This window comes from Loxodonta africana, chromosome 6 (assembly GCF_030014295.1).
Source record: "Loxodonta africana isolate mLoxAfr1 chromosome 6, mLoxAfr1.hap2, whole genome shotgun sequence".
NCBI lineage: Eukaryota > Metazoa > Chordata > Mammalia > Proboscidea > Elephantidae > Loxodonta > Loxodonta africana.
In genome coordinates this window covers 95,772,676-95,782,953 of record NC_087347.1, presented here as the reverse complement: position 1 = coordinate 95,782,953, position 10,278 = coordinate 95,772,676, and the positions used below count along the sequence as shown (strand labels likewise).

At 38.8% G+C, this 10,278-nt stretch overlaps 1 protein-coding gene across 1 annotated transcript in view; it reads right to left on the bottom strand.

Annotated features, from left to right (window-relative positions):
• Positions 1–935: 935 nt before the first annotated feature.
• The window catches only part of CACNB4 (calcium voltage-gated channel auxiliary subunit beta 4), a 266,305-nt gene continuing 256,962 nt past the window's right edge, over positions 936–10,278 (bottom strand). Inside the window, exon 13 of the mRNA XM_064287451.1 lies at positions 936–1,196. Coding sequence (XP_064143521.1) covers positions 936–1,196 — 261 coding nt within the window. The remainder of the gene's footprint in view (positions 1,197–10,278) is intronic.

Below are 10,278 nucleotides of genomic sequence, written 5' to 3'. Positions count from 1 at the left end.
GCCACGTCCTTACTACCTGACTTCAGATTTACGGATGTATGGATGTAGTTGTGCTTAGATTGATTAAAGGGGAAACAACACCCCATTTTCCATTTCATAAGACCAGCTAAGCCTGGGCTTTCATTTACTACTCTCATTCATTGCTGAAGAAATTTTGAGTTTCATTGCCAACTTCAAACGAACTAACGATAGTGACTAAACAAAAAGCAAAACACTTTGAATACAACAACTGTGCCAGGGAAAAAATAAAAATAATAAAATCTGAGGAAACCATATAATTGCTGCATTAATTTGAGGTTTTTTTTGGCACTATCAATTCATTTGGTAAGTCTGAAAAAGCCATTCTGGCAACAACAACATATATTAAAATGTTTATACATTCCAACTTTAAGTGTAAATTTTGATTCCAGCAAATAAATACCATAGCTGGTTTTGGTTTCTATTGGTATTCTGATTTTCTTATTCATTAGTTTTTTTTTTTTTTTCAAATTTTTCAATTGATTGCAACATGCTCAAGTAGACTTTCTAGTCAATTCACCCAAATTCCAACAGGAATTGGTTTATAAATTGGTTCCAACTGGAACTGGTCATTTGGAATTTCCAGCATGGGAAATTATTTTATATGTGCCTTGATCATTACCCTAAATTACAAATTGATGTGTCTAAATCTAATGAAGAAAACAAAAGGTACTGTTATGTAAATGTTGCACTTAAAAATATCTATATGATTGGGCATCTAATATCCATCTAGGCATAAGGGCATAATGTACTTTTTTTTTTTTTTTTTTGCCCCCTACTTAGCATCAAATGACAGCAGCCCATAGCACAGTAAACACTGTGCTGTACCTGCCAAGTTAAGATGATTTGTTTATCCTAGCAGTGCTATGGCAAATTGTCAACAGATGAATATTTTGTGTGTGTTTGTTTCTGCAGACTCAAAGCCTGTGTCGGGAGTCATGGCTATATCCCCCAGGTGATCCTCGGTTCCTATGGGGTTTGTAAGTGTCCTGGTATGAGTCAGGGTAATCTTCTTCCACAAGAGGGTAATGATCTCGGCTGTGTTGGGAACTGGAAGACAAGCGGTTCCTACTCTTCCGAGCCCTTTCATTGTGATAATTTTCATCAGAGGTCATTAAACTTCGCCTTTCAATTGGAGAGTTCTCTGTGGAGTGGTTGCTGTGCCTCATACGCTGACTCTAAAAATACCAGATAGTTCATTGATTAAATAACATCAGCTTCATCCATCTTGAACATGCAAATGCATGTACGATAGTACAATCTGTACAATAAGATGCTGTATATCTGACTTAATGAGGCATTTTGATGCACAAACGGTCCACTCAACATATCTGGTCTTATTTATTTAGGACACAAAATGCAAAAGATGCCAGAGTGCTGATAGCTTAAGAATTTAATTACATAGCATAGCACTGCATGACTATTGCACTACTTCCTATTAAAAATATAGAACTGAAAATTAGCTGTTGAATAAAACTTAATATACTGAGCACGGTCTAATAATTCCACTTTTACGGTAAAAAGGATGATTATTTTACTACAGGGAAATAAAATTCAGAATAACATCTATTGTTCTATTCCTCACTTGAACTTTTAAAATTTTTTCTCCTCAGTAACACACTTCACCTGGATCTAACAGAATGTTACTTAATACCTTTTTTTAGACACTTTAATGAGATTATTATCTTTCCTGCCCATAGAATAATGTTTTTGTTTTTGCATCTTACATCAATATAAGACTCTCAACAATATTCTTTCCAAAGGAGTATACACTATGTTTGGAGCTAGCTAGTTAATACATTTATAAATCTTCCTTAACGCAAATGTCCTACAAAAATAATCTTCAGATATGAACTAAATTTCTCTAAGACTATTAATTGAAATTAATAGCTTCAGAGACTTATTTGATGGCTCAGGAACTGTTACTCAAATTTTTTCTTCACGTTCTGGGAGAATATGTTTCATGGCTGTGTCTACCCACTTAGGTCGCCTCAATTAACCTACAGGATCCTGATGAAGCCAAGGACTCAGGTGCAAATCTAAAAGACACTTAGCATCACACAGAAGGAAACTCATTGGATGGCCGCAGACAGTGCCCTTAGCCCCAGAGAGGCATCTAACATATAAGTGCCTCTGGGTAGTGGGAGAAATAGGCCACAGGATAAAAGGCACCATATTAACTATTAATAAAACTGGGAGAGCCACTCTAAGAGACATTCGAGATGAGTCAAGAGTGTTGCAGTCAGAAACACTGCAACCTTTCATTTCTGACTACGTTATAGAACATATTGCTTCATGCATCCATTTCTCTCTCATGTTACAGTGTACATTTCGGAGCCAAGCCAAAATAGTCAATAGAAATGCCACACTCAAATCAGCCTACAGGAAGTGAAACAAGATAAGAAATAGTCTGGGTGCTTACCATACATTAGAATAGTACACTTTGCATGTTCATTTCCAGCCTCAAAAACTATTCATTTATATGGCAGTTTTTTCTGCTTACAAAGATGCAATTTTCAAGCAGAGTAATACAGTTATAATACCATTTCAGAAAGTGCCATTTATCTGAGAGTTAACTCTACGTGATGTACAATTATGACTACCATTATAACCCATTAAAACAAAACTAGTCATGACATGAGAGGGCTCAATTGACTACATGTTCCTCAGTCAGCTGGAGGTTTGGCTACATTCCAGCAGCTGCTTGATCAAGGGTAAATAATAACTAATGGAGAAAGGCAGGATTCATTTTGTATCGTAATGCCTCTGGCTCCCCACATTTAGTTCTGAGCCAAGCACTAGAACAGTGAAGAGATCCCCCTCCTCCGGTGATCGTCCCCAGCTTCCCTAAAGGACACTCGCCATAGCTGCTGACCAGGGTGGCCCCCGTGAGTGCTGAGGGCCGTTGCACACCTCCAAGAAAACTCAGACAGGTTGTGGGATCTGAACAGTGCAACTGCACCTGTATAAGCATTCTGTATTATGTAAAGTAAACAGGCTATGGGATAGGATTTAACTAAGGGCAGTCAAAAGGTCTATCACCAGTGTATAACCCTTAAGAAGTGGTATGTAGGATTAACATACAGTTTGATTGAATTAAGCTATTAAGTTTCCTGGCAAGGTTTAGACATAGGAGGGATTCATTTAACTAAGTAAATTACATTATAATGGAACAGTTCTAAGGAAAGGATCATGGTCTGTGTCACTTTGTTTAGGGCAGATCATGATTAGACAATATTTTAGATTTTTAATATAATGCCCACTATGGTTCCCTCTTCAGATTGAGGATAATGCAGACTCCATCCTAATCTAGTTCTCTACAGAATCTAAATCAAGGTTGTAAAACCATGAGTGAATAAGTAACCATACCTGTAACCCAGAAATTGCTGTAGGATACGGTGAGAGTGCTGTTGAACCTAAATTCCTTCCAAGCAGAGGAGTCATAGGGGTGCTACTGGTGGTGTGGGTAGCACGCCAGTATGCCTCAAGGTACTCTCCCAGGTGTTCACACGCATCCTCAAGCTGATTTTCATCCAATATAACATCAAACATTTCCTGTAGATGACAAGAAAATCCATTTCATGTCCACTTTAAATTCCGGACTATGAAACTTAATAGCATTTCTAATAGCTTAAAGGAATCCAACCAGTTGCTGTCGAGTTGATTCCAACTCTTGGTGACCTCATGTATTGCTGAGTAAAACTATGCTCCATAGTGTCTTCCAGGCTGTGACCTTTTGGAAGCAGATCACCAGGCCTTTCTTCCGAGGTGCTTCTTGGTGGGTTGGTAGTCAAGCGCTGATCTGTTTGTACCACCCAGGGACTCCTTCTAATACCTAGTAGCTCCGATTCTGGGGGATATATCAACAGTTTCCAAAGCTACAGTAGAGAGTTTTGCAGCTGAATTTGCATCTTCTTTCTCTTACCACCTCCACCCCACTGTAGTGGATTGAATAATGGCCCTCAAAAAGTCATGTCAACCCCCAACCAGTAACTGTAATCTTATGTGGAAAATGTATCTTTTCAGATGTAATTAAGGTAAGGATCTCAAGATGAGATCATCCTGGATTAGGGTCACTGTAAATCCAAGTATCCTTATAAAGAGGAGAGATGGGCAAAGAACACAGAGAAAGCCATGTAAAAACACAAGCAGAGTTTGCAATTATACAGCCTCAAGCTAACAAATGCCTGGAGCCACCAGACGTGGGAAGAGGCAAGGAAGGATTCTCTCCCAGAGGCTTTGGAGGGAGCACGGCCCTGCCAACACCTTGACTTCAAATTTCTGGCCTCTCAAACTGACAGTTGTTTTTAAGTCACCTAGTTTGGTAATTTGTAATGGCAGCCCCAGGAAACTAATACACCCACCCACCTACTATTATGAGCTTGTATTACCAAAAGAAGAACTTCTCAGCAATGAATCAAATAGAGGGTTAATGCCATAAGCACTGATACTGCTCGCTGGAATTCAGGTTAATGGCAACTGGTTGATATTGAGTTGGCAGTGGCTTAGCTAACTCATTCTGTTAAATGTTTAGAAAACCCTTGTTTGCCTTGATGGAGAAGTCACCATGGAGACTCTCTCCCAACATTTACTACTGAAATGTTTTCATCGCATCAACCTTTACTGAAAAATTTGACCCTAATTTGGAAGGCAGTTTGCAGGTCCTTGGAGCAGTGAGAAATGCTCATTGACTAGGAAAAGAATAAGGTAAATTTAGTCCAAACTTTAACTGCATTTGAGAAGGCTCAGCCAGTTGAACTCATGCAGAAAACTCCACCAACCACCACCCCACGCCTACACAAAGGAACATTTAATAGTAGATTTTATGTTTTTTGTTTTGCATATGTTTACTGAGCACCTATTTTGTGCCAGGCATTGTGGATTTACAGTGGCAAAGAAAACAGACAACATCCTTATTCCCAAGAAGCATTACAGTGTAGTCAGAGAGACAAGTATTAAAATCCATGATAATCTGTGTCACCCGGGAACTTTAATTCAGAGCAGTGAAGAGGCTGAGCCAGTTAACATTCAGAACAGAAGCTTAAAGTACTGGATTTCAAAGGAGGCTAGAGTGACACGTGAAAGCAGAATTCATGAGAGAGCAGAAATTATGAGTAAGTCAAAGAATTTTGTCTACAGAAGAGAATAAAACAGATGAAGAGAAACAGAGACACAATGGAAGAAAGAGACCATGTGGCCCGTGAGAGACAGGGAAATTGCTAGTCTCTAGGGTTTTAGTCAACATATATTCTTATAATAAATCCCTTTTTTTCATTAAAGTATCTCAAGGGAGTTTTTGTCTTTTGTAATCAAAAGCCCCTACTCAACTGTTATGATTGAATTGTGTTCTCCTAAAAGATGTACTGAAATCTTAACCATTGTATTTATGGGTGTGATCCTGTTTAGAAATAGGGCTTTTCTTTTGTTAATGAGGTCACATCAGAATAGAGTGGATCCCAAACCTAATGACTTCTGAGTTATAAAAAGAACAGACTAGACACAGACACACACATACACAGGGGAAGACAGACACCATGTGAGGACTGTTTACGAACCAAAGCACGCCAAAGAACCAAGGAACACCTGGGGCTACCAACCAGGAAGGAATTGACACGGCCTAGACTCTGATTTGGACTTTGAGCCTCCAGGAGAACTGCGAGAAAATAGATTTCTGTTCTTTAAAGTCACCTACTTGTGGCATTTGTGTTAGAGCAGCACTAGGTAACTAAGAAATCCACTGTAATATAATCTTTCAACAATCAGAAATACAGAATCTGAGGATTATCCATAAAGCTCAGATATAAAAAGTGGCATGGCAGTGCACACTTGAGTGGGACAAGCACAGCCCCTTCCCAAAAAGCATCCACAGCCTCAGATGATACAGAAAGGAAGGAGAGGAAACTTGGGCAGCACTGAAACAAAGGACCACTCTAAGCCACTCTAGGTGAAAGCTTTTCAAGAATTCCACTCCCTTTGTGACTTGAGAGTCTGTTTATATAATTTTACTTGTGTTAACCATATGATACAGTTACATAGTTCTCAGTCTATAATGAGGTCTGGCTGGTCTCAACAAGTCATTTTCTTGCTTTCATAAAGTCCCAAATGGAAGAATCTTCCAGAGATATCTAGACTGAGTGGGTGCTGACTATGACAGCCAGGATTGCAAAGCCCAGAGAGGACATAAACAAGTAAGCAGTACTCACTGCAGACTGTTATTTGAATGAGGTTTATATCTACACTGTTCAACACTTCACAGTATCACTGCCATAGACACAATTACACATACATTTAATTACGAGTAATTTGAACAAAGTACTTCTCTTTGCCAATGGATAGAATTTGTATGGATCAGCATATGGCTGTTTGCTTAAGCTTCAGTCATTTCTAGGCAACTACACTTCTGCATTACTAAAAGACTGCTTGATGGAAGATGATTTGAAACTCCTTTTAGGCTTTCGAAAGCACAGAGAAAAGCAAATTTCAACTTCTGGATGAATACTGACATATGCAACTTATTTTCAACTAGGAAGAATTTCACAGGCTATATCTGTGGCAATTTTTCCTTTCATCTGTTTAGGAAATACAGCTGAGTAGACCAAAATGCTAGAGAGTCAGTATGAGGGGGGAAAAAAAAAAAAAAGCTTTTACTTATACAAGATATTCAAAGAGAAACAACCCAAGGAATTATGCAAACCAGTTTTGCCAATGTTTCATAAATTTAAAGGTTCCAATCTCATCAGTTCCTGCCTGTGCAATATGTGAGGCACCCAGCATGAGATATGGATACAGACAGCTATCTTAACAGGAGACGAGGGTATGGACACTGGGACAATCACAGGTAGTGGGAACAGTAACCCTCTCAAGGATACCATACCCCTGGTGACAGTCAGTGATAAGGGAATATGGGTAATGCTGAGCTGCTTTCAAAAACAGGGCCATAATGATCTCCTCTGACATTCCACGATGGGGTATTTTCCTCAGCAAAAGCAGGAAAACTAGCATGGCTGCTAAAGTAAATAAGTACTAAACAGAAGAGTCAATACAAATCATCAGAAAAATAAGGCACTGTACGCCCTTTTTCTGAATAAGTTCTTTCAGGAAAATTAAAAAATAAAACATTGTAAAAAAGAAGAGAGAAAAACAGGCTTCTAGCTCATTCAGTCGGAGCCCTCGTGGTGCAGTGGTTAATGTGCTCAGCTGCTAACCAAAAGGTTGGCAATTTGAATCCACCAGCCGCTCCTTGGAAACCCTATGGGGCAGTTCTACTCTGTCCTGTAGGATCGCTATGAGTTGGAATCAACTCAGCGGCAATGGGTTTGGTTTTGGGTTTTTAGCTCATCCAGTAGTTCAGGGAACTAAAATGACAGGGAAGTAATAAAGGGAAAGAAGGAAGCTGAATAAAATGCATATGAAGATTTGCAAGGTCTATTTTAAAATTATAAGTATTTAAATGTCTTGTTCTTCATTCACAGAGTAAAGATGCCACAAACTACCTGAATTAGGATGACCAACAGTCCTGGCTTGCCCAGAACTGAGGTTTCAATGCTAAAACCAGGGGGGAAAAAACCAAACCAAACCAGCTGCCATTGAATCCAGTCCGACTCATGGCAACCCGTGTATGTGACAGTAGAACTGGGGGTTTTCGATGGCTGATTTTTCAGAAGTAGATCACCAGCCCTTTATTTTGAGATACCTCTGGATGCACATGAACCTTCAACTTTTTGGTCAGCAGCCAAGCATTTGCATTACCCAGGGACGTTCAAAACTGGGAAAGTCCTGGGAAAATTGGAATGGTTGGTCCTCCTAGAGGATAGAGTGCTTTTCAGGTCCTATATCCAGAATTGGAGCAAGTTCCATTTCTTTCTTTTTGTAATTAAAAAAAAAAAAAAATTGGTGAACACACACAGCAGATCATAAACTCATTCCACAATTTCTACATGTGCAGTTCAATGACACTGGTTACGTTCTTCACATCGTGTTGCCATTCTGTCTCTCCCCATATTATTTCACCACCATTGACTTGGACTCACTGCCCCACAAGCTACTCATCTGTGTTTCAGAGTTATTATTGTCAATTTGATCTCATATAGTTAATTCTTCAAAACAGCACACATTCTTTAGTAATTCAACTGAACTGTTGTTTTGTTTCAAGATGACTTCAGGGGATAGTTTTTGTTCAAGGTTTAAAAATTTTCTCAGGGGAACAGATTCAGGGGTTCCCCTAGCCTCAGGAGGTCCAGTACATCTGGGCTGTACAAGAAATTTGAAATTCTATTCCATATTTTTTCCCTTTTGATCAGGATTCATCTATTGAGTCCATCTATCTAATGGTAGCTGGGCACCATCCAATTCTTCTGGTCTCATGGCAAAAGGAGGCAGTTGCCTCCATGAACTACTGCCTCTATTTATTTCTTGTAAATTATTCTGGGAGGGAACATAGAAGGATGAGCAAGTGAGTTTTCCTTCCCGACTATGAAATACCTATTTTCTAGCATAGAGGGGAAAATCTTGTTAAATCAAATGTATATTTTCTAATAATTTTATCTAGGAAATTGCTATTCAATATATTTTAATAAAAAGTTTATAAAATTCAGAGGTTAATTTTGCAGTTTAATTTTAAATTTTTTAAATCATTGCATTACTGAATATTAGCAATCCAGGGGGATTAAATACATACACACTCTCCCATGGAATATGCATTGCTTTACATTTATTTATTGTGCATAGATAGAAGTTCATGTCTGAATCTTTCTAGTTCCTGTTTCTAAGTGAAAAAAAGGAAATAACAGGGGGTGAGTATACTTTCGTTTCTTTGATATGGAAATATAGAGACCTTGAAACTGTTACTTAAAAAAAAAAAAAGACTGGCAAATATAATTTAGTAAAATGAACCTGCTGAATGATAATAACGTTGTTGTTAGCCCCTGTGGAGTTGGGCCACAATTTATCGTGACCCTCATGGACAATGGAATTGGACTACTGTGATCCACAGGGTTTTTACTGACTGATTTTTCGGAAGTAGATCACCAGACCTCCTTTCTTCCTAATCTGTCTTAGTCTGGAAATTCCACTGAAACCTGTCCAGCATCATGCAAGCCTCCACTGACAGACAGGTAGTGGCTGCGCTGAGGTGCACTGGTCAGGAATCAAACCCAGGTCTCTGGCATGGAAGGTGAGAATTCTACCACTGAACTGCCACTGCCCCCTCTCCAATGAAATGCTATAATTAAAAAATAAACATGTTTCTTTCATATCAAAACTGCATTCTTCATATTATTGAAGCTTTTGAAGTCCTACTACTTAATTCACTGGTCAACAAGTACCAGGAAACCAGACTCTAAATTAAAGGGTTTTTGAAAGACCTAGGAGATCTTATGGGGATAAAGGAAACCCAGACTAGGTGGCAGCTAACTATAACAACAACCAACATTATGGGGCTGTAGCACTTTTTTTTTTTTTTTGGACTTAGTCCCAGACACAGTTTGCACTTTAATGAGCTAAACAGGAAAGACGATCAGCATTCCTGCCACTAAATGGTGGAGGTAACACAAAAGCAAAGAACACTATGACTTTGATCTCTTTTAGTTCCTCTTTCTTAATAATCTACGACATTCGTTATGAACCCAAACATGTTTTCTTCCCTCATCCCTCCATCTTGTCTATTCTTACCAAATATCTGAAATCGATTACTCCGTTTTTATAAAGCAGTGTTATGAATTCGAACTATGGACATCCGGGGGCTCTGTAATAACGCATGCAACAATGGGGAGAGCACTTCAAATTGATGGGTGAGAACCCACACCATTTTAAATAATTTAAATAAAATTACTGGAAAAGAGCAGTGGAAAATTACTACTGTGAAGGCAATACGATCAAGGGAACTGGACATCGTCGTTAACTTCAGAGTCCTTGTGTTTAATAGAATAAGTCTGAGTCCATTCAGCATTGGATAATAAAAGGTGATAGAAGAGAACTACTATGATTACTGTAATGTTAGAGGTTTGCAAGACTCTACAGAGAAGATGAGTTCCCCTCTTGCAGAGAGAGCGAGCATTGTCCTTTTACACACAAAAAAAAACATTACAGCTCAAAGAGCCACCAGGTCAGCTTTTGGTAACACAAGCTAGCTTGTAACTAAGTAGGATTAAAGGATTACATGTCATTTATATATTCATTTGTCTGTCGATCTGCTTTTCTCACCATGCATTGTGTAGCTCTTATTACTGTGGTACCAGGGTGATTTGAACTTGGCCTTCTTAC